At 38.8% G+C, this 25,962-nt stretch overlaps 1 protein-coding gene across 2 annotated transcripts in view; it reads left to right on the forward strand.

Annotated features, from left to right (window-relative positions):
• The window catches only part of DNAH11 (dynein axonemal heavy chain 11), a 308,320-nt gene that overhangs the window by 246,584 nt on the left and 35,774 nt on the right, over positions 1 to 25,962 (forward strand). For both annotated transcript variants that reach the window (XM_075062396.1, XM_032783410.2), the window contains 7 exons: positions 1,870 to 2,043; positions 7,177 to 7,412; positions 8,785 to 8,907; positions 18,504 to 18,708; positions 20,395 to 20,562; positions 24,641 to 24,781; positions 25,487 to 25,657. In XM_075062396.1, the coding sequence (XP_074918497.1) occupies positions 1,870 to 2,043; positions 7,177 to 7,412; positions 8,785 to 8,907; positions 18,504 to 18,708; positions 20,395 to 20,562; positions 24,641 to 24,781; positions 25,487 to 25,657 (1,218 nt within the window). The remainder of the gene's footprint in view (positions 1 to 1,869; positions 2,044 to 7,176; positions 7,413 to 8,784; positions 8,908 to 18,503; positions 18,709 to 20,394; positions 20,563 to 24,640; positions 24,782 to 25,486; positions 25,658 to 25,962) is intronic.

Here is a 25,962-nt window from a genome sequence, read left to right on the forward strand (position 1 = left end):
GGAGAAACTTTTTCACTCAGAGTGGTGAAGTACTGGAATGGGTTACCTAGGGAGGTGGTGGAATCTCCTTCCTTAAAGGTTTTTAAAGTCAGGCTTGACAAAGCCCTGGCTGGGATGATTTAGTTGGGAATTGGTCCTGCTTTGAGCAGGGGGTTGGACTAGATGACCTCCTGAGGTCCCTTCCAACCCTGATATTCTATGATACAGCCAGGATCACAGATGTCACAGAATATGCTCTAAAGAAAATTTCCAGGATGGACATGTTAACACTCTTAAAACTGCCTTCACCAGATAAGGACACTCCACCACAAAAGTAGATTGCATCATGGACTGGGCCACCCAAATAGCTCGAGAGAAACTGCTTCAACACAGCTTAAAAAAACCAACAAACCACTATCCACACACCCCGAGTTGTCATCCACCACTCAAAGCATTGGGATATCGTCCTTCAAATACAATACATATTCAATGGAGATCACGTACTGAAAAAGAACTTTTCCAAGCCTCTTCTTCTGGTCTTCAAACACAATTCACCAACCTTGCCAAACTCATTATCAGAAGCAAGCTCCCCTCAGACCAGGACACACAAACCCAAAACAGCACCAGACCCTTCCAGAACAACAGATACAAAACCTGCAGCAATATCTGAACTGCTATATCATCTCTCACAACACACCTTACAAGATCCATGGGTCCTGCACATACCTATCACAGCATGTGATATACCTCATCTAGTGAATCAAATGCCCCAACAACAGCTATGTGGGTGAAACCAGACAATCCTATACTCTCGAATTAATTCTCACAAAAAATGATAAAAGATAAAAGCACCCTATGGCCTGTGAGTGAACACTGTTCACAAAATGATTATTCCATATTTGACTTTTCAGTCCTTTTACTGAAAGGAAACCTGTGCAACACCTTCAAAAGATGTGCCTGAGAACTTAAATTCATAACTCTGCTAGCCACTAAAAATCATGGACGTAACAGAGACCCTGGTTTTATGGGTCATTACAACAATTTGTAACACACTTTGCTGCCTATTAATCCTCTTTCATCCTATGCCTGGAGAGATGTTAAGTGCCCACTTCATTTATAAGTGATCTCTTAGAACATGTGAACCCTTTATTCTTAACAATCTGTCCCACCTTGTATTTATCTGTGATATTCTGGTTGCCTTCTCCAGACCTGAGAAAGAGCTCTGTGAAGCTCCAAAGCTTGTCCCCTCCACCAAGAGAAATTGATCTAATAAAAGATATTACCTCACCCACCTTGTCTTTTCAGTATCCTGAGATCAACACGGCTGCAACAAAATTGAAAACAAAAAATATGCATCGTTATTTGAACCAAACCTCTAAATCTTTGACGTTCATCCTATGATGGGTTTGATCACCGAAACCCCCTTGGGACTGTCACCTGATGTGCTGAGACTACCTCTGAGCTCATTTTCTCTGCCAGTTTGGGCCTCCAGAACCCTGCCTTGTTGAGCCAGACATGCCAGTTTGCTACAACACAGACCCAGGGTCTGAACCACGCACCCCAAAGTTGCAGGCTTAACTGAAAACAGTTTAAGAAGTGCTCCTGTCTCCAGCATCCAGACAGCTTTGTAAGGATACCTTACAAGAGACCTTTTGCATGAAGCATATTCCAGTTACATTATATTCTCACTCATTAGCATATTTTCATAAAATCATATGGTGTGCAACATCACACATCTATTACTGATATTGTGCATTTCCTTACACCAAATTATTGTGCTTCTATACATTTTTTAAGTTATTTTGAGGTTAACCCTTCTACCAACTCTGAGTTTAAAGAGGTAGTTAATAATATATGTGTCCATGAAATGTTATAATTTTTGTATTTTAGGCTGAAAAAATTCGTTGGAGCCAGTCTATTAAACATTTTAAAGCTCATGAAAAGACACTATGTGGTGATGTCCTGTTAACAGCGGCTTTTGTGTCCTATGTTGGATCCTTTACAAAACGATATCGTCAGGAACTGGTGGAACATATGTGGATTCCTTTCCTTAAATCACAAAAGGTAAAACTTATTGTACAAAATGGTGGCCTATAATGGAAGCTCATGTCCATTAGCTCTGTAGTTCAGAATGTAAAAGTACAGTTCTGCTCTTAAAAGTTGACTGTAAAATGTCTGTAGAGGTCAGTGCTTTGTCTTTCAATGGCTTTGTATCAGATTTTCTCAGAGTACAAGTAAAATCTTTTCTCTAACAGGCTTGCAAACTCTATGCCAAGTGAGTTTCTTTCCCTTTTACACATCTTCATTCTGTCGGTCAAATTATATCCTCTGCTAGTCCAGTGCAATAGAAGTCATTACTGATGGGAATGTGTAAGGATAAAATTCCATTTAACTTTCAGGTTTCAAGAAAATTTTGAAATGGCTTTCATTATATTGATTATTGCAACATCCTCCTCACTGACCTCCTGAACACACCCATCAATTCCAAATTCAGCCGCTATAGTCATTTCTCTGGCCTGTTGATTTTGTCATGTAACACGACAACATGTACCGTGTAAATTCTCTGGCCAAGATCCTCTCTTGGCTTCCTGTCCAATATATCAAATTTAAGCTTGTTATCACCAATTTCAAAACTCTGTCACTCTGCCCTTCCTTGCTTATATTCCCTTATGAAGTTTTGGGTTACCCCCCCAACCACTCTGCTGTGTGAGTGAATGTTCCCAACCTCTGTATATTTCTTAATCTACCCTTATAGTCCTCATCACTGTAACATTTCAGCACCTCCCAATTATTACTGGATTTTATCCTCAAAACACCCCTGGGAAGAAAGGAAGTATTATCATCCCTATTTTCAAATGGGGAGCTGACGCAAAAGGGTAGTTTAACTGATGTGCCCAAGGCCATACCAGAAGTATGTGGCTAAGCTGTGAATTTAATCCAGGTCTCCTGAGTCCACCAAGTCCAGTGGTGTATCGACTGGACCATCCTTCTTCCCTCTCCACCTGTTTGTCAGATTCTCACACAGTCATCTCTGTGACCAATGTGATCTTCCTGATCTTTTGTGCAGGACCCATTTGTGCCTTGCAGCCTCTAAGTGACTTGTATGTAAATTACCTATTGTTATTTCTTGCCCCCCGATTCTCTGTACTTCTTTGTCTTTAGATTGTGTGGTCCTTGGAGAAGGGACTACCCTTAACTCTTAGCACATTGTGATCACTACCTTAAATTAATAATAATAATTTCTCTAATACACTCTTTAAATACTGGTATTGCTAGTCAAATCAACTCTTTTACTGAGTGGCAATTTCAGACGTGTTCCCCATGGAGAGATAGAAATAATGAGTTGTTTTAAAAACACAGGTGCTAGGTAAAAGCTCTTCTTTATGAAAAGTAGAAGCTACAATGATGCAATCTCTTAGTTTTGTGCAGGTTTGGGAACTAGATAAAGTTACATATTAAAATAATACCTTGCTTTGTAAGAACAAACCACCATCACCACCACAATGCTATGTCTGCTTCCAAACAAATTTATTTCAATCCTTGAAACTGACTATACTATTTGTCATGTTTTACTTCATAAAATTGATGGCTGCGTGATTAGAATCAGGGTTTGGCAATGTTAAAAAAAAATACATCCTTTGCCATTGTTCAGTAATAGTTCTTACCCAACAACAAAATTGTTACCACAGTAACTAAACTGTATCTATCTAATCTAATCTAATCTAAATTGGGGAATAAGAATAACCTAGGGAATTATAGTCTGTTTAACTTTGGTACCCAGAAAGATAATGGAGCAAATAACCAGATAAACAGTTTGTAAGCACCTAGAATTTAATAAAGTGATAAGTAAAAGTCAACATGTATTTATCAAAAAAAAATCATGTCAAACCAACCTAATATCCTTCTTTGACAGGGTAACAAACCTTGTGGATATGGGGAAGCAGCAGATGTGATATATCTCGACTTTAATAAGGTTTCTGATACTGTCTCACATGACTTTCTCATAAACAAAGTAGGGAAATACGATCTAGACAAACCTACTATAAGGTGGATGCACAGCAGGTTGGAAAACTGTACTCGGAGAGTAGTTATCAAAGGTTCTCCGTCAAGTTGGAAGGGCAGATCAAGTGGGGTACTGCAGGGATCTGTCCTGGGTCTGGTTCTATTCAGAGTTTTCAATGATTTGGATACTGGCATTGAGAGTATACTTATAAAGTTTATGGATGATACAAGATGGGATGGATTGCAAGCTCTTTGGAGGGCAAGATTAGAATTCAAAATAATCTTGACAAACTGGAGAAATGGTTTAAAATAAATAGGTTGACATTCAATAAAGAGAAATGCAAAGTACTACACTTAGAAAGGAGTAATCAATTGTACAAATAAAAAATGGGAAATGACTGCCTGGAAAGGAGTACTGCAGAAAAGGATTTAGGGGTTACAGTGGATCATAAACAGAATCTCAGTCAAGGTGGGTAAAAATCAATAATTAAAAAAAATCAGATTTTTTAATTTAAATCAGATTTTTTATATAAAATGCATAAAATGCATCCAGCAATCATCCTTCCATAATGCCAACTATAATAAACTTCAGAACGAAGAGTGAACCATTCAAGAAATATATATTCGCTGATGATGTTTTAAAGAAAGTCACAACAGTGAACTGGTAGACGTCATTTAAGCACTTGGATTCAGAGACAGTTGAAGTGATGATCTCACTTTTAACAGCAGTAGCTTCTTCTGCTGGTGTAGAAAGAATATTTTGTTCGTGTGGATTAATTCATTCCATATTGAGAAATCGTTTGGGACCTGAAAAAGCAGGAAAGCTTGTTTTTTCTTTTCCAGATTATGAACCAACAGGAAAATGAAGGTGAAGATGATTGAGTTAGCTTCAGAAGCCGATATTTTAGTTTCTCATGTTGACCTGGCTGACACAGTTAATTTAATTTTATTTTTTTTAATATTTCATATAAATATTTTAGTTAAAAACAATTTTAACAAAAACAAACCGGATTTTAAAAAAGTGAATGTTTAACTAAATTCAAAAATTCATATGCTTGTTTTGTTAAAATATTATATGTTTGCTGTTGAAGAAAAAATTCAGAATACATAATGTTGTTGTTTTTAGTTAAGCAAAACAATTTAAATGTCTGTCTGGTGATGTTCTCCTCCTAATACAATATGGCAAGAAAATGCTCCAAATATTAATGATTAGCCTGTTGAATTGGAGATAGTTCACCGCCCAATGACTTCATAAATATCTGCTTCAATTATCTTTGGTAAATGATCATTCATTTTCTGATATAGCTGTAAAACTAATCTGAAAAGTTTTCAAAATAAATCACTTTCAAAATGTATAGTATGTACCTTCTAAAAATGAAACCTACATCTACTCAGAACTGGTAAGGCCTCAGCTGGGATACTGTGTCCAGTTCTGGGGAAGATGTGTACAGATTCGAGAAAGACCAAAGGAGAGCAACAAAAATGATTAAAGTTGAGAAAACATGACCTATGAAGGAAAGATTGGGAAAAAAAATGGGTTTGTTTAGTCTGGAAAAGAGAAGATTGAAGGGGGACATAACAGTCTTCAGGTATGTGAAAAGTTGTTATATAAAGGTGGGTGATAAATTGATCCTCCTTAGCCACTGAGGACAGGACAAAAAGTAATGGGCTTAAATTGCAGCAATGGAGATTTAGATTAGAAATTAGGAAAAAGTCCCTAACTGTAAGGTTAGTTAAACACTGGAACTACTTACTTAAGGAAGTTGTGGAATCTCCATCATTGGAGGTTTTTAAGAACAGTATATAGAGGCATCTGGCAGGATGACTTAGAAAACACTTCATCTTGCCTCAGTGCAGGGAACTGGAGTAGATGAACTCTCAAGATCCCTTCCAATCCTACATTTCTATGATTTCTATGATATGGTACATTCCTTTTAGTGCTACAGATTCTGCAAATCTGGTTCACCATAAAACATCATTTCCTGTAACCATTAATTCAGTACTTAGACTCGTCTGTGTTGGGTGGGGAGGAATAATCTTTCACCCTCCTCCAAAAAACTGTTAGATTTTGGAATTCAGTTCCAGCTGCTGTTTGCCAGAAATAAAAACCTAGAGTGAAATCCTGATACTGTTGGAATCAATGGGAGTTTTGCCATTGAATTCCATGAGGCCAATATTTCACTCTTAGAGAGGAAAGTTCTGGTAACCTATTATCGGTCCTCAGACCCATAGAGTATGCTACCTATTTGGAGATTTCCTTAAAACACTTGCTTTTTTTTAATTCTTCCCGTCTTGCATGTGCATCCCCATCCTCCTACCTTCAGGCTTCATGATTTAAGATTTTCATTTCTTTTAAAGCACACAAGCATGATAACACTTAGCCATCATATACTCATACTTACTCTATTTGGCTTGTGGGAAATGAGTTGGAGGTGGCAGTGCAGTTCCTAGTGTTGGCTCTAATTGGTGAGTTTATTGGCTGTCTTTGCAGAGAAGCAATAGCAATGGAGATTGCCCTATCTGTGATTTATGTAGGTGACCTCTTTATCACATAGCTGAAGCACATTAGCAAAGTGGTGTTATGCTGCTACCCATATTGTGTACCTTTTCTGTACATAATGAGCTTTATTCTTCAGAATTACCAATTCAATGCCATTCATGAGCACTGAATTTATCCTTCTCTTTAAGTGTTAAAAGCTGTATACACTGCAAACTATATACACATATGCTGTTTACTTGATTTAGTAAATCCTAAAGAAAATATTTACGAAGTTTCTTAAATGAAAAGAAAATGTATAGATGGAGATATACGTATCTCATAGAACTAGAAGGGACACCAAAAGGTCATCAAGTCCAGCCCTTTGCCTTCACTAGCAGGATCAAGTACTGATTTTGCCCTAGGTCCCTAAGTGGCCCCCTCAGGGATTGAGCTTACAACCCTGGGTTTAGCAGGCCAGTGCTCAAACCACTGAGCTATCCCCCCCCCAACCCCTGCTGTAAATTATAGGATTATCTGCTTTGCATTATATATCCTGTTTCTTTTGGCATCTGATAGGCTACAGGAGTCTTACTTTCTTTTATATATAATAAATCTCTAATTACATTGGCTCCTATTATTTTGTACATCACACTCAGTCTTGTCTTGCTACTTTACAACCTTGCTAGATTATTATTATATTTCATTCCGATTCAAAGGTTCCTATTCCAATAACTGAAGGCCTGGACCTGATTACCATGTTGACTGATGATACTACGATTGCAGCATGGAATAACGAAGGACTGCCCGGTGATAGAATGTCAACAGAAAATGCCACTATTCTAACACACTGTGAGCGTTGGCCTCTGATAATAGATCCCCAGCAACAGGGAATTAAATGGATAAAGAATAAATATGGAACTGACCTTAAAGTCATACATCTAGGACAGAAAGGGTATGTGTGCGCACTGAAGAATTAGTTCTCATATTTACTGCTATAAATTTCCCCTAATTTTTACAAGGACTTGGTGTTTGTTTTGTTGTATTTACTTGTAGATTTGAAATATTATAATACTGCTGGTTATTTATCCATGGTAGCATTTTCCGTTTTAAAAGCTCTGCTTGAAAAAGACACTTCCTGCTGTACTGTTTTCAAGTGCTAAAGAGGGAATAAAGTTAATGTTGGAGGTGCATTGCACGTGAGGGCAAATTGGTTTTCCCATAAATAGGGTGCTAAAAGTAAAGGCTTTGTTTAGTTTCTTGATTATTGGACATTTATATAGTACAGTTTAGTATATAGGATAATGGCATATAAGTACCTAATGCAGAGTGAGAGACTCAGTCTAGTGGTATTACACAGAAAACTACATTCAGTAACAGATTATCTAAAACATTTTGAATTCTGGTAGCTAAATTTGAATGGAATTAAGTTTAGGTTCTGTGGAATGGGTCTGTTTTTATCTCCTGTCATGCTGACTTTGATTTATTGAGCAGCTTGTGGTCAGTTTTGAACTGAATGTTATTTTATCTGCTGCAGTAAAATATCATTGAAAACTACCACATCTGTTTAACTTTCAAAACCTTTTAAAGACTATCATACTAGAAGAGGCTAGGTTGGTTTATTTTATTGAAATCCAAGTACAACAGATAGTTACATAGCACAGAACAGCACATGGTCTCAATAATGCCTCATTTTTAAAAGCTTTGAACAATTTAGGTCCTGTCTGCCTCCATGACCTCATTTTTTTATACTTTTCCCACTCAACCCTTTCTCCTTTTGCTTTCCCAAGCCATACAAATAATTGTCCCCTCTGTGACCTCTTCTCCATGTCTTCCCTGCAGCCTCTTAATGCCTGAAATGATATAGTTTGGCCCATATTATTATGATTATTTATTTGAATTACTGCTATTGATTTGTCTTGTGGTAATGCCATGGAGCCCCAGTCATGAACCAAAACCCCATTGTAATAGGGACTGTGCAAACACAGAACAAATCACTTGAGAGAAAACAGCACCTGCATATGAATTTGATTTCATTGTGAATTTCAATGTAAATGTTCACATCAGTAGTTCTTCAGGGTAGGACCTTGTCTTTATACAAAGCCTAACTCGTGTTTGTTACTACATAAGCAGTAATAAGGAGCAAAGCCTTTTGCCTCAAATGCACAGAATTATTAACCACTGGAAAATATCTTTTTGAGTGCAATACAGCAGGTTTTGATAGAGCTCTTATACAAATATTTCTCGTTTGTATAATCTAAAGCAGAAATATATTGCTCCATAACTAGCACATCATCTAAAAGGTAGGGTATGGTTTTTGTGTTAAGGTTTTTGAAGACTATTGAAAGAGCACTGGCCTGTGGAGACACCATCCTAATCGAAAACTTGAATGAAACAGTAGACCCAGTACTTGATCCCTTACTTGGAAGAAACACAATTAAAAAAGGGAAGTAAGTATTCTTGAGCAATCAGGATTTTTGCCTGGGAGTTGCTGCCAATGTGACTGTATATTTTTCTTTTTCTTACCTTCTCATTATAACTTTCTGTGCAGCATTTTTGTTTTGTTTTTTTTAAGCAAGGCGATGACTTAAAACTGATGAGGAATAAATATCAAATAATGGGGCATCTGGATGTGACTAGATCAGCACCGAAAAGTTCATATGCACATCAGAATGTAAAACCACCAATGCCATCCCAATCTTCAAAACCTCCCTGAAAATATTATGACCAGACTTTCTTGTGGGATTTCTCATGCTTTGTTTTCTAGCCTTAGCTAGAAACTGGAAGTGCAGTGATGTGCAAAATTAGGGAAAGGTAAACAAATTTCTTCGAACCTCAGCAAAAATGAGCTTTATTTTTAGAATAGTACTTTCTATTTTAAATGCCTCCAATGTTTATTAAATTCTTTATAGTTAAATGTACAACACTTAAAGTAAATTTATTCCTGATTACTCACAAATTATAAGGATTTAATAATCCAGGATAGATACACAAAGGGGTCCTATAACAAATTTATTTATGATAAAATATTGCAGCCTGATCTAAAACCCATTGAAGTCAATTAGAGTCTTTCTACTGACTTCTGTGGGCTTTGACTCAGGAACTAATTGATAGCCCCTTCCTGGCAGTGGAAATTAATACACACTTGTACCTCTAGACATGGGCCGTCCATGATCAGAGACAAAGCACATTGGTGGGACTATGCTGTACCTGTTTTATGGCTGAATAAAAATTTCAGTCTCCAGTGCTTTGCAGCATTTTTCATAAGAATTTCAATTAGTATTTTGTGAGTATTAAGATTTTAAAATAAATTTATAGCACATCAGCAGCTGCTGCAATTAAATTGGAGAGAAATTTTCATTTTGGTTACATCAGTGTAAACCTGGAGTAAATCTTTTCAGTTGATTGATCTTTTTGGCTGAAATATGGCAATGTGATCTCTGGTCAAATACAAATTTTCATTTTTACAGGCTGTGAAAAATCTCTTCAAAGGTTTTGAATTCTGCAAGAGTTAAACAAATAGCAAGAGTTTGTTTCCCCCAATACTCGGCTAAATGTGCCCTGGGTTCTGTGAGGCCTTCCTGGATAGCCACCAGAGTCAGGCAGAAGGGACCATAGTTTCATATGTCCCTCAAGCAGATGAGGCCGAGTGAAATATTCTTCTTTTATTAGTGATTAGATTACTCACACAACAGGAAATTAGTGGGAGGCAAAATACTGCTGTTTGTGTTTGCAGAAAAAACAAACAAACGCACACCCATTTTTTTGGCAGGTAACCCAAATTTTCTCCTTATTTGTCAAAGTTTCACATAAAAGCTATGGAGTGTGCACAAGTTCACAGGGCCGGCTCTAGCAATTTCGCTGCCCCAAGCATGGTGGCACACCGCGGGGAGCGCTCTGCCGCTCACTGGTCCCGCAACTCCGGTGAACCTGCCGCAGGCGTTTCTGCGGAGGGTCCGATGGTCCCGCAGCTCCGGTGGAGCTGCCACAGGCATGTCTGCGGGAGGTCCACCGGAGCCGCGGGACCAGCGGACCTTCTGCAGCCACGCCTGTGGCAGCTCCACCGAAGCTGCCTGCCACCCTCCCAGCAACCGGCAGAGTGCTCCGTGCGGCATGCCGCCCCAAGCGTGTGCTTGGCGCGCTGTGGCCTGGAGCCAGCCCTGCAAGTTCAGCTTCTTGAACACATCACTTGTTTAGGCCTAACACCATTTTATGCAAGACACAGCATTGCCCTGCACCTTATCCCCCTTGAAATGTTTCATTTTCATTACATTTTAGGGCGTAGCTAAAGAGTCTCAAACAACTGCTCTACTCTTCCCCAGCTATCTCTACCCACTGCATTCTTGGTTAGATGATGATCATTAGTTACTATTTTTCAGTCCACAAAGGTTTGCTAGGTACCTCATGATACGGATAAGATAACACAAGGGCTGGTTCTGCTTGCACATACACCAATGTAAATCTCAAATAATTCTATTAAGTCCTAGTTAACGCTGGTATAAAACGAGTGTGATTAAAATCAAGTCCCATGGTCCTGAAAGTCTTACTATCTAATTTCAGACACGATGTAACAAAGAGGATTATAAAATAGTGGGGAGGAGTTGAGGTGGAAAGGGCAGGGGTCGCAGGAATATAATTATACAGTAACTCAGCAAAGGCTTGCGCACAGCATGATGTAGCAATATATATAAACACTAGTCAATTTAATATTTAGTAATTAGTATGTTTAAGTGTTCTTTGCAGGAATGACTAAAAGGTCATCCAGTTAACATTTCAAAGACATTACACACAATGAATCATGGAAGATGTGCCATGTTTACCTCTTGCGGCAGTGGAACTATGCAGACCTCCCCTAGCAAACAAGCAAAGTTTTCAGCATTCTGTTTTTTAGTAGTTTTGTCAGGCATTTGTTTTTTCCTCCTAATAAAGAAAGACTAGAAAGATGTTTGTGATAGATATGGTGTAGTCCAACAGTTGAAGTTAATTAATAATTGGAATGTTGTAGATTATGAAGTAATGAATACTAATTACTCCTTTCTTGTCTGACAGCACCCTGCAGACCAATACATCAGCCTAGACTTTAATTTGGTTCTAGTAATGGTTTCATCAATAGTACATTAATTCTGTGTTTGAAAAGATATACAGTTGAACCTGACCCACACAGTAGATACCACTGTCATAAAATGGCCACATACTGACAACAACTGGATAATTAGAAATAATTAAATCCACTGAGCTTCAGACAATCCTAATTTTAAGTAAAATATGTCTTATGATATCAATCGACAGAAAGCATACCTGGGAAGATATATCAACTTGTAGTCCTTCCAAAGCAAATTTATTAACTTACATATTTAAAAACTTGCTGATTTGTGAAGCAACTTCATAAAATTATATGCCCTCATAGTTAACGGAGGGTTTTTTTGAGATTAAATCCTGTACAGTCACTCTGTAAGGAACATACCATAATACTAATTTATAGTGGTGTTTCTGAATGAAGACTGAGTATTTGGCATTTTTGAAAACCGGGCTTACTATCTTTAGGCACCTACGCTTTAAAATGTTGGCCGTGCAAACGTATTTACTGCCTAACACACACACCTTAACAGGGAGTATGTACTAGATTGTGATCTCCTTTTCACAAAAAGGATTAGGGTACTTTGAAGTACAAATTGTACTTTGAGATGTTTTCAGGTTTGATTGTGCATATAGTTGCAGCATTAGTCTGATAACATTGTGACCATGCATGACTGTTATGTATTCTTTAGGAAACAGCACGACAATTAACTCAGTTTCTATTCAGGAATAACTTTCATTTCCTAGAACATGCCAGCTGTGCAACTTTCAGGCAGAATTTTTTTCCACAAAACTAGTTTGACAAACTTGTACAGTCTGCCTGCTGAGATTGCTAAGTAACAGCTTCAGTCTACATCTGATTAGTTCAGCTTTTCTTTCTGCATTAGTTGCTGGACTTCACAAGTGTGAGGTAGAAGCTTTTAATTTAAACAGCAGGGCTTGAAATAAAGCTTTTTATAAGTCAATTGAAAAGTGGTCCCGTTTCCCACCCCCCCAAAGTAGGAAAATATTGTTTCCCTTATTTTCTTGTTCGAAAATCTATCTACTACCTCTCTTCATCTTGTTTGGGCCACTCTGAAATGCAGTAGTTGTAGGAGTCTGATGTATTTTATGCCATTTAGAGGCACAGTTCTTTAATTGGAACTATCCACCTTGAAATAATACAGGAGGTCAGACTAGATGATCTAATGGTCCCTTCTGGCCTTAAACACTGTAAATCTATGAAATGCAAATCTTTTAATTTTAAGTAGTCAAACTATTTACTAAAAAAGCTGTTGTTCAACTTTCAAGATGGATCGGAGATTCTCACCTTTTTTCATACAATGAGGCCATATTCATCCACTCAAGACTTCCTCCTAAGTCTCTTCTTTTTTCATACAATGAGCCCATATTCATCCACTCAAGACTTCCTCCTAAGTCTCTTCTCCTAGGATCTTGGGTGTTATCCTGCCTTTTCTCCCAGACAACATACCTGCAAGGGAAGAGCTGTTCCTTTGGTAGATGGTTTAGCCATGGTCATTAATCTTCAGGATGTGAAGTTTCAGACTCCAGATCATTCAGAATTGCCTTCCATAAAGTGGCTCTCTCTAAGTGTGTCATCAAAACTTCCTCTGTTCTTGGTCCTTCAGTGCAGAAGCCATTCATTCCTTTCACCTGGGATTGGAAGAAAAAATAGGGTGTTGCTTTGGGTGTCAGGTCCTGAGAGAGAGAGAGACAGAACAGTGATGATTTCGCTGGCTCTCTTGGTGGTCTCTGTGTTCTCAAACCCAATCAATCTCATACTGAGCTAGCCCTGGAAACTCCCCTTATGCCATATCTACTCTCCCAAAGATTAATTCCTTTTGTCCACCTCTGGTGCCTCAAACTAATGCATGTAAACTGAATGAAACTGCTTTTTAGATTAAGGCTTCTTCTCTGAAGTTGCAGTAGCAAGCAGCAGAAAAGTTGAAGCTGATGAGAGCTCCTTGGTATTTTTGAAAATCAAGTCACTTATTTAGGTACACAATTATAGATTTAGGCACCTAACTTGAAGCTCCTATTTCTGAAAATGTTGGCTTTTGTGCCTACTCATCAGCTGTTCTTAGACCCATCAGAAGACAGGAGTTTAGTTCAAATCCTTACATTTGAAAAGACCACCTTGGCTTAACCACGAGATCTTGCGTGATCTAAAAAATAAAAAGGAGTCATATTAAAAAGTGGAAACTAGGACAGATTACAAAAAGGATGAATATAGGCAAACAACACAGGAATGCAGGGGCAAGATTAGAAAGGCAAAGGCACAAAATGAGCTCAAACTAGCTACGGGAATAAAGGAAAGCAAGAAGACTTTTTATCAGTACATTAGAAGCAAGAGGATGACCAAGGACAGGGTAGGCCCACTGCTCAGTGAGGAGGGAGAAACAGTAACAGTAAACTTGGAAATGGCAGAGATGCTTAATGACTTCTTGTATTGTCTTCACTGAGAAGTCTGAAAGAGATGCCTAAAATAGTGAATGCTCTGGGAAGGGGTGGTTTAGAAGATAAATTAAAAAAAGAACAAGTTAAAAATCACTTAGAATTTAGATGCATGCAAGTCACCAGGGCCTGATAAATGCATCCTGAATACTCCAGGAGCTAATAGAGGAGGTATCTGAGCCTCTAGCTATCATCTTGGAAAATCATGAGACGAGAGAGTCCAGAAGACTGGAAAAAGGCAAATTAGTGCCCATCTATAAAAAGGGAAATAAAAAACAACTCAGGAACTACAGTTAGTTTAACTTCTGTGCCAGGCAAATAAATGAGCAAGTAATTAAGAGAATCGTCTGCAACACTTGGAAGGTGTAAGTGATTGAGGAATAGCCAACATGGAATTGTAAAGACCAATCGTGTCAAACCAATCTGATAGCTTTCTTTGATAGGATAACGAGTCTTGTGGATAAGGGAGAAGGGTGATTGTATACCTAGACTTTAGTAAGGCATTTGATATGGTCTCACTATATTCTTATCGATAAACTAGCAAATACAATTTAGAGGCTACTATAAGTGGGTGCATAACTGGCTGGATAACCGTACTCAGAGAGTAGTTATTAATGGTTCCCAATCCTTCTGAAAGGATATAACAAGTGGGGTCCACAGGGGTCTGTTTTTGGGATTGACTCTGTTCAATATCTTCATCAACGACTTGAAATTGGCATAGAAAGTACATTATTAAGTTTGCAGATGATACCAAACTGGAAGGATTGCAACTGCTTTGAGGACAGGGTCGTAATTCAAATGATCTAGACAAATTGAGAAATGTCTGAGTTAACAGAGTGAAGTTTAACAAAGACAAATGCGAAGTGCTCCACTTAGGAGAAAAATCAGTTTCACACATTGTCATGTATAATTCCCACTCTGAACCTTAGCGTCCAAAAGATGGTGGGATCACATGAATTCCTCTAAGCTTGATTACCAGCTTAGAACCTGTAGCGCTGCACCAACCAGGAATTCCAGTGCCAGGTACACTCTGGTCCCCCAAGACCTTCCGGGGAACCCCACCCAGACCCTCTGGATCTTACCACAAGGAAAGTAAACCCTTCCCCCACCGTTGCTCCTCCAGGCTTTCCTCCCTGGGTTACCTGGAAATCACTGGATTTAACTCCTTGAATCTTAAACAGAGAGGAAACTGCACCTTCCTCCTCCTTCTCTCTCCCCTCCCAGACTCTTCCTGGAGAAGACAGTAATTCTAACACAGAGAGAAAATTAGCCTTTCTCCCCCCTTCCCTCCTTTCTTCCACCAAGTCCCTGGTAATCCAGACCCCGTCCCCTGGGTCTCACACCAGAATAAAAAAACAATCAGGTTCTTAAACAAGAAACTTTTAATTAAAGACGAGAAAAAACAGTAAAAATTATCTTTGTAAATTTAAGTGGATTAGTACAGGGTTTTTCAGCTATAGACATGGGAAATACCCTCCCAGCTTAAGTATACAAGTACAAATTAAAATCCTTTCAGCCAATACAAATTGAACTCCTTCCAGCCAATACACATTTGAAAATAAAGAAAACAAAACATAAGCCTAAGTCGCCTTATCTACTTAGTACTCATTATTCTGAATTTATAGAACCTGTATCGGAGAGATTGGAAAAACCTGGTTGCACATCTGGTCACTCTCAGAACCCAGAGAGACAGCAACCAAAACTAACAGCACACACAGAAACTTCCTCCCTCAAGATTTGAAAGTATCCTGTCCCTGATTGGCTCTGGTCAGTGACAGCCAGGCTTACTGAATTGTTAACCCTTTACAGTCAAAGAGATATAAAGTATTCTGTTCTATTAACTCCTACTATCTGTTTATGACAAATACAAAAATGGGAAGAGACTGTCTAGGAAGGGAGTACGGCAGAAAGGGATCTAGGGGTTATATGGACCACAAGCTAAATATGATCACAGTGTGATGCTGTTGCAAAAAAAGCAAACATGATTCTGGGATGCATTAACAGGTGTGTTGTGAGCAAGACACGAGAAGTCATCTTCCGTTCTACTCTGCGCTGGTTAGGCCTCAACTGGAGTACTGTGTCCAGTTCTGGCACTGCATTTCAAAAGATGTGAGAAATTGGAGAGGTCAGAGAAGAGCAACAAAATGATTAAAGTCTAGAGAACATGACCTGTGAAGGAAGTGAAAGAACTGGGTTGTTTAGTTTGAAAAGAGAAGATAGAGGGGACATGATAGCAGTTTTCAGGTATCTAAAAGGGTGTCATCGGGAGGAGAGAAAACTTGTCACTTTAGCTCTAATGATAGAACACAAGAAGCAATGAGCTTAACTGAAGCGAAGGATTTAGTTGGGGACATTAGGAAAAAGTTCCTAACTGTCAGGGTGGTTAAACACTGGAATAAATTGATCCATTTTTCTCTGAAAGCCTCTAACTAGAAGGAAGTGGAGGTTCTGCAGCTTGTATATCAAGCTTGTTTTAAAGGTCTTCCGCCATGTTCCCTGGAAGAAGGAGACTTAATGCCGCCTATTCTGATTGTCTCAGTTGGTAGGATGGGAGATGAAAAGACTATACGTGAAGGAATTACCAAAAGTAACCCTTTGTAGTGATTCCTGTAGCGACGAGTCTTGTACTACCTCTCCATTCAGAATTCCACTCGTAGCGCTTACACACATTATATTATTTCATACTCCAGAATTAATTTCTAGATGGATACAATTCATGGAAACGATGAAATGATTCTGTTGTGTGTTTTCCCACCCCCTGGTTAACATCACTGTTGCTCATATTCTTTGAACTATGAGAGAGCAATAACAAAACATTTATTTTTCCCAAATCTGCAACTAACAAAAAAAGTCAGCGTAGCTGCAGTTATAAAACCTACTGAGTCATTATCTAGTTTTTGCCTTTCATAGATGATAATCACACAAAAGGATAATTTATTACTTCTGTGAATTGAGAACTCATAAAATAATACTTCTGTACAATAGTCCAGGGCTCATTTAACAGCCAGACTTCCTTTCATTTCTATAAGGTAGTATTGTTCCCTTGATAGTCTCCTCACTGACAAAACTAACTGATGTACTCCTCTGTCAGAGACTTGGTTCCAACACCTGTATGCCTGTGTATATGTATGTTGCGCTGAGGTCAAAATTATCCTCTTAGTTGTGCTCAGCTGTTTTCAGGTCTGATGTTTTGCTCTCTGTATCAGTTTAGAATTCCACATTAGGAACCTAACGTGTTGCAAGAACACGGTATCAGAGCTAAAATCTGCCTTGCTGACCTGAGAAGTGAATTTTATCCTTGGGTATTAAATCGCACCCAAAAAATGATAAACTAGATGCTGGATCCTTTTTAGTACAGTTTTATATAGGATTTGGTTAATTTTATTTTAAAATCCAGACCATTTATATACAGGTGCCTAAATAAGAATTTAAGAACCTAATTTCATGCTGCCAGGTTTCAAAAGTTTAGCTAGGGTTGATATGCTTTTTGCAGGTCAACCAGGTTCATCATCTTTCATTATTCAGAGGCCTTTTTTCCTCTGATTCTCTAACGTTGTAAGCTCAACGGCAGTTTGACTGAGCTAATTGCTGCGGTGTGCAGGCTACCACCTCCCTGTTGTTCAATCTCATTTGTATTTTTCCACTTCGTGGTGCTATGGAAAAGAGGTAAAATAATAAGAGACCAAAGACTACTGAACATTAATTTTTGTTTTTCAAAACCATACCATAAAATAAGAGGGCTAGGTCAATGCTATCTTATCTCCAAGTCTCAACTTGATGCTTTAGTAAGGTCTCCAGGTAACAGTAGCACCACAGCATAGTGCATGCTGGAACATTATAGTAAGGTCAGAGCCGGCAAGCAATGCCTTACTTAAGGGAACTTAAGTGGAATAAAAGATACGTTTCAAATCACTCATTCTATGCAGCATGTGACCTAGTAATTACTTTGTTTTGAACAAAACGTTTCGTCGGCCACCTTTAAAAATCCTCTTTTGTTCCTCAGTCAACAGCCCTTTGTCTCTTCCTGTCATTTGTCAGTTTATCATAACCACGTATTTCTGTTTGTTTGTTTGCGTTAGCCTTTATAGCTGGAATATTTAAAAGATGCTAAAGAAAACAATTGTAAGAACACACACAGTTCGTGTAAGAATTATTTGAGAGCTTGTCCAAGGTCATGGTAAGGAGCAAGGACACAAGGTTACCTCTGAACCATGAACTCCTCTGTCCTGCAACCTGTTTCATTGCCAATAAGCCACAAGTGTATGCTGCTATATGAGCAAGTGAACCTATTGAAATGAAAATGATGAAATGATGGGTGAGAGTTTAAACTTCATTTGCTTTAGGTGAATTTTATCATCCTCATGTTGTGTCTCAAACTGCAAGTATTGAGCATGTGGTTTGTGTCTGTTTTCTGAGGCATTAAACTTGTACAGTACTGGTCTTATGTAATGTAGGATATTTGTGAATTGCTTTATTCAGTACTGTTCCCATCACTTTGCATGTTAACTATTGTCAGGTATATCAAGATTGAAGACAAAGAATGTGAGTTCAACAAGAATTTCCATCTCATCCTTCACACGAAGCTTGCTAACCCTCACTATCAGCCAGAATTACAGGCTCAGACCACCCTCATTAATTTCACTGTCACAAGGGATGGGCTAGAAGAGCAGCTGTTGACTGAGGTTGTTAGTGTTGAAAGACCTGACTTAGAAAAACTTAAGGTAAGACGACCTTTTGACCAGTGGGTTGCTGTTCCTCAGGGTCTAAGGCCAGCATTAATATACCCATTTGAATCTACTGAGCAGTGATTGTCAACAACTTCTATATCAAGTAGATACCGAAAGGTGCGTGAAGCACTTGCTGGAATCCCACTGAGTTCTCAACTCTGCATGTCTTGGAGTTTTGTTCTAACATAAAGTACCGCTAGAATTTATATATCACGATCTTATTCCTATTTTTCTTTCTGCTCTTCCATTTTCACCATGTCTGTGAATGGTGAAATGGATTAACCCCGTTCAGTGTATTTTGTGAGTCAATGGTCTTGAGCCAATAAGCAAAAACTAAATTTCATGCCAACCTATAAGAGGATATGACTGCACTTGTAGGCTCTAGGGCATTCGGTTAATTGTACCAAGAATCTATTCTTGCTATTTGTGCAATGCAGAAATGTATTTATGACAATAATAACACATTTTTTAGTAATTGATGAACAAATATTTTTATAAATGGTTGAAAAGGGGTCTTGATTAGATTTGTCATATGATTACTGGATGTTAAATGAAAGATTAAAAATATATAGGTGAAAAATTAAAAATAAAAGTACTTCATATTGCTATAGCACATTTCTTCCAAAGATCTTGAAACACTTTGCAGGCTCAGATGCGTCAAGCCTCAACGCCAGTAGGAAGTTGAGACTATTTTACCCATTTACAGAAGAGTAAACTGTGGTACAGACGTTAAATTACTTGTCAAGGAGCAGAGCTGGGAACATAGTCTGAAAACTTCTGAGCCAGATTCTCCCTTGCATCTGAGCTCTGCTTGTGGCAGAGTTGTGGGGAAAGCTGTCAAGGATGCAGTTATGCTTCCCTGATCATCTGAGTTATTTTCTGCCAGCCTCATGGTCCAGTGGAGTGCCCCCAGTAAGGGACCATATGCTGATTGGGTGTTCCCCTAAGGGATCATAAACCAATGGATGCTCAAGGTACCAGAGCAGACCTCTGCCATGCTTTATCTGCCCTAGCCTACATGCTGAGGTGAGGGGGAAGTGGCTAATGCAGGAGTTGGCTCCTTCAGCTTTACAGGGGAATTTCCTCTGCTGGGAAATTCTCCACTTGCCAGTTACGACCAGATCCTGCTCACTTCGTGCAACCCTGAGAAGAACAAGGTGGTTAGAGCAGAATCAAGAATCAAGCCAGGTTCTCGGTGCCATGCTTTCATGTTTGACTTGCTCAGGGCCACCCAGAGGATTCAGGGGGCCTGGGGCAAAGTGGGGGAGCTGCGGCGCTTGTACTCACCTGGCAGCGGTCCGGGTCTTCAGCGGCATTTCGGCGGCGGGGGGCCCTTCAGTCGCTCCATGTCTTCGGCGGCACTGAAGGGTCTCCCGCCACCGAAATGCCACTGAAGACCCGGACTGCCGCCAAGCCAAGGCTCATGGGGCCCAGGGCAAATTGCCCCACTTGCCCCTTCCCCTTCCCCCCCCACCGACGGCCCTGACCAGGCTTTCCTCCTGACTGCTATAATTTGAACATACTTTTTCATTAAAATAGAAGATGCCATCTCTTTTTCAGAAACAAAACTGAAATAGAGCCATGTGACAGAATGGAGAATAAAGGCCATAGAGTCTGCAAAACAAATGGTCATCCTTTGCTGCTGCTGTTTAAGTCTAAATTTTTCATTCCCTTTATTAGTCTCTCCTGACCAGGCAACAGAATGATTTCAAGATTGAGCTGAAGCATCTAGAGGATAATCTTTTGCTTCGTCTGTCCGCTGCTGAGGGTAGTTTCTTGGGTGACACGGAACTGGTAGAGAAACTTGAATCAACAAAGTCGACAGCGGCAGAAATAGAGCACAAGGCAGTAACAATTTCTGTTCTATTAGTTTTAAAAGTTACCTGTAAAATTCAAATTATTAATTTCATATTTTAAAATGAGTGTTTTTTAGAATTATCCACAAGTAGACTTTGCTTTGTTTTAATGTTGCTGTCATGCTTAGTTGTTTGGTAAAAGCTTTATATGCAAAGACTATATTAGTGGCGTGCGACTGGTCACATAAATCACATGGGGTAATTTTTGCTCTCTGGTTGCATGCCTGAAACTTCATAAACAGGATGAGCACTAGTGGCATGAATTGTGATTTAAACGTGTTTGTCGCAAATGAATATGGGTGCTCTCAAAAAGAACTGCCATTCCCTAACATTGAAGTGAATGGAAGGTCTATATGTATGAAAGCTCATGGAAATGCAAAGGGATATGAATGTGGCTGAATCCAAAATCATTTCAAAATCTAAGAAACCTGCTTTCAAGTAATTTTTCTCACTATTTGCCTCCTCTGAGACTAATTAAGAGATTAACTAGAGATGATAAGAACTGCCATACTAGGTCAGATTAATGGTCTATCTAACCCAGTATCCTGTCTTCCAACAGTGGCCAATGCCAGGTGTTTCAAAGGGAATGAACAGAACAGGCAATCGTCAATGATCCATCCCGTCACCCACTCCCAGCTTCTGGCAATCAGAGGCTATGGACACCCAGAGCATGGGGTTACATCCCTGATCATCTTGGCTAATCGCCATTGATGAACCTATCCTCCATGAATTAATCTAATACTTTTTTGAACCCTGCTATAGTTTTGGCCTTCACAACATCCCTTCGCAATGAGTTCCACAGGTTGTGCATTGTGTAAAGAAGTACTTCCTTTTGTGTGTTATAAACTTTCTGCTCATTAATTTCATTGAGTGACCACTGGTTCTTGTGCAATGTGAAGAAGTAAATAACACTTCCTTATTCTCTTTCTCCACACCATTCACAATTTCATAAACCTTTTTCATATTCCAAGCAAAAAAGTCCCAGTCTTTGTAGTCTCTCCTCATATGGAAGCTATTCCATACCTTTAATAATTTTTGTTGCCCTTCCCTGGACCTTTTGCAATTCTAATATATGTTTTTGAGATGGGGTGACCAGAACTGTGTGTAGTATGCAAAATGAGGGCATACCTTGGATTTATATAGTGGCATTATGTTTTCTGTCTTCTCTATTCCTTTCCTAATGGTTCCCAACATTCAGTTAGCTTTTTAGACTGCTGCTGCATATTGAGCAGATGTTATCAGAGAACTATCCACAATAATTCCAAGATCTCTTTTTTGAATGGTAACAGCTAATTTAGGTCCCATCATTTTATATGTATAGTTGGGATTATGTTACTTTGCACTTATCAACACTGAATTACATTGGTCATTTTGTAGCCCAATCACCCAGTTTTGTGAGATCCCTTTACAAATCTTCGCAGTCTGCTTGGGACTTAATTATCTTGAGTAATTTTGCATTATCTGCAAATTTTGCCACCTTGCTGTTTACCCCTTTTTCTAATCATTTATGAATGTGTTGAACAGAACTGGTACCAGAACAGGTTCCTGAGGGACATCACTACTTGTCTCTCCCCATTCTGAAAACTGACCATTTATTCTTATCCTTTGTTTCCTGTCTTTTAACTTGTTACTGATCCATAAGAGGACCTTCCCTCTTATCCCATGACTGCTTACTTTGATTAAGAACCTTTGGTGAGGGACCTTGTCAAAGGCTTTCTGAAAGTCCAAGTAAATTTTATCCACTGGATCTCCCATGTCCACATGTTTGTTTGACACCCCCTCACCACCACCACCACTCAAAGAAATTTTAATAGATTGGTGAGGCATGGTTTCCCTTTACAAAAGCTGTGTTGACTCTGCCCACAAATTGTGTTCATTTATGTGTCTAATAATTCTAGGGGGATTTTTTACTATAGTTTCAAGCAGTTTGCTTGGTACTGAAGTTAGGATTATCAGCCTATAATTGCCAGGATCGCCTCTGGAGCCCTTTTTAAAAATTTGTGTCATATTCGCTATCTTCCAGTCATCTGTTACAGAAGCTGATTTAAATGATCAATTCCATCCCATAGTTAGTAGTTCTGCAATTTCATATTTGACTTCCTTCAGAATTCTTGGGTGAATGCCATCTGGTCCTGGTGATGTACTATTGCTTAATTTATTAGTTTGTTCCAAAACCACCTCTATTGATATCTCAATCTGGGACAGTTCCTCAGATATGTCACCAAAAAAGAATGGCCCAGGTGTGAGAATCTCCCTCACATCTTCTGTAGTGAAGACTAATGCAAATAATTCATTTAGCTTCTCTGCAATGGCGTTATCTTCCTTGAGTGCTCCTTTAGCACATTGATCGTCCAGTGGCCCCACTGATTGTTTGGCAGGCTTTCTTCTTTTGATGTACTTAAAAGAAATTGTTGTTAGTTTTTAGGTCTTTTGTTAGTTGCTCTTCAGATTCCTTTTTTGACTGCCTAATTATACATTTACACTTGACTTGCCAGACTTTATGCTCCATTCTATTTTCCTCAGTAGGATTTTACTTCCAATTTTTAACCATACCTTTCACTTTGTTGTTTAGTCATGGTGACACTTTTCGGTCCTCTTGCTATGTTTTTTTAATTTGGGGTATACATTTCATTTGAGCCTCTATTATGATGTTCTTTTTAAAAGTTTCCATGCAGCTTGCAGGCATTTCACTTTTGTGACCGTACCTTCTAATTTCCATTTAACTAGCTTCCTTATTTTTGTGTAGTTCCCTTTCCTAAATCCTACTGTGGTGGGTTTCTTTTGTGTTCCCCCTGCAGTGATTTAATTATCTTATGGTTGCTATTACCAGGGATTTTAGCTATATTCATCTCTGGGACCAGATCCTGTGCTGCACTTAGGACTAAATCAGAATTGCCTCTCCCCTTGTGAGTTTCAGGATCAGCTGCCCCAAGGAGCAGTCACTTATAATGTCAAGAAACTTTATCTCTGCTTCTAGTCCTGAGGTGACGTGTACCCATTCGTTACGGGAATAGTTGAAATCCCCCATTATTATTAGAGATGCTATAAAAATAGAAAACACAGTCTCCCAGAGCATTTCATAATCACCATCACTGTCCTGCTCAGGTGGTTGGTAGTATTTTCCTACTGCTATATTCCTATTATTCAAGCATGGAATTTCTGTCCATAGAGATTCTGTGGTACAATTTGATTCATTTAAGATTTATTTGACTCTATTCCTTCTTTCACATATAATGCCACGCTTCCACCAGCACAACCTACTCGTCATTCCTATATATTTTGTACCCTGGTATTACCATATCATATTGATTATCATCAAGCCACCAAGTTTCTGTGTTGCATATTATATCAAAATCCTAATTTAATACCAGGCACTCAAGTTCACTCACCTTAGGACTTAGACTTCTGGCATGATGATGGGCTTGATTAATAAGTTACTTAATAAAATAAAGGCAAGTTTATAGTGTTGCCATGCAACCAACCTTTCTGCATCAAGAAAACAAATATAAAACTCACACCACTGACATAATAACTTCTCTTAAACTGCTGTTTTAAAATTATAGTAATGTATAGTAAAGAAGATCAAATCAAATCTGATTTCTAGCCAGCAAGCTTGGAGCGGGGTGTCCAATTTGATTCTACCTTTGCCAAACATTTTTTTATTGTTTCAGATATGTCAGCTATATCCATGTTGTGTTTCTCACTTTGCAGTGTTAAGAATTTGTCAATTACATATATGTGACTTAGGCTATATCTGCACTTAAAATGCTACAGCTGCACAGCTGTAGTGCTTCAGTGTAAACACTACAGTGATGGGGGATGGGGGGTAATCCAACTCCCCAAGAGGTGATAACTAGATTGATGGAAGAATTCTTCTGTTGACCTAGCACTGTCTACACCAGAGGTTAGGTCAGCTTAACTACGTCTCTTAGGGATATGGATTTTTCGCACTCCTGAGAGGCGTATCTATGTCAATGTAACTTTTCACTTTAGATCAGCCCTTAATTATTCAGATCAGTGTAAAGGTTATGATAGATTTAAAAATGAACTAGGTAACTATCATCTTACAGGTAGCTGAAGCAAAAGAAAATGAAGTTAAAATTAATGAGGCCCGAGAGCATTACAGACCAGCGGCTTTGAGAGCGTCTCTTCTTTACTTTGTTGTTAATGACCTGGGCAAAATCAACCCCATCTATCAGTTCTCACTGAAGGTAAAGCTTTATTTGTGGTGTGATACAAAAGACCAAGCATGGGGGTTTGATTACAGCAATTAGCAACCATTTATATTTGTATCAGCTATTAATATTAGTTACTTAAGGGGTGTTAGTGTGTGTGAGTGAGGGTTGTGCATTTTCCCACCGATTCCTCACAATATTGAACTTCCCAATAATCTCTCTTTTGTCAGATGTTTACATTCTGATTATGTGAGTAATGCTTACCTTATTTTTGTTAAATCTTCCTGCAAGGCCAAGTGAATAGAGAGATTTGAAGCATTCACTAAACAATGTATTACAATAAATATACTAAAAGTGACTGGCTGAGGACAGAAAGTCTCCTTCCTTGAAACCACCAGCCTTTTCACTTTGAGGGAATGTGTCAGTTTTAGGATGTCCAGTGGGTGGGAAAGATTGGTGGAGTTAGTTAACATATATTGTTTGCTCCTGAGTTAAATGAGTAGACTGAAAAATGTTGTCATTTTGTGATCCCCAACCCCTTCCCTCCCTCTCTTCCCCCTTGGAGAAAACTTTCTCCAAGCCTACTCCTTCAGGGGGAGGGCATGATCTTGCACAGTGTCTCCATTTTGTATGCTCAGTCACTTACTTTGAAAAGCCTTACATTGGAGATCTATTAAATTGCTCCTAAAAACAAACAAACAAAAGTCCTTTTAACCATCATGTGATCCTACATCTCATTAGGCCTTCAACACAGTCTTTCATAAAGCAATTGTTCGGGCTGAAGCATCAGAGGATCTGCAGGGGCACATCACCAATCTGATAGAAGCTATTACATACTCTGCCTTCCTTTTCACCAATCAGGGACTTTTTGAAAAGGATAAACTCACCTTCCTAGCCCAGACAATGTTTCAGGTAAGGGGGGGATGGGAGGAATTCAGGCAGTAGTGGTGGAGAATGTGGTTTATTTTACCTATTTCTTATTTACAAGAAAATAACAGTGTCGGAGGATACATCATATCTTCCTGTGGTTGTACGGCACCTCACATACTGTGAATGCTACTGCAATATCAATATTATTATTAACTTCCACAGCTATTTTATGTAAGTCTTTATTTTCTTTGAGCATTTAAAAATGTTGTTATACTCCTCTATGTACGTTATAGGGATGAAAATTATGGAAGTGCTGCTTGCAGTTCCCTAGGTATGGTTGTGTAGAA

Source organism: Chelonoidis abingdonii, chromosome 2 (assembly GCF_003597395.2).
Source record: "Chelonoidis abingdonii isolate Lonesome George chromosome 2, CheloAbing_2.0, whole genome shotgun sequence".
NCBI classification, from domain to species: Eukaryota; Metazoa; Chordata; order Testudines; family Testudinidae; genus Chelonoidis; species Chelonoidis abingdonii.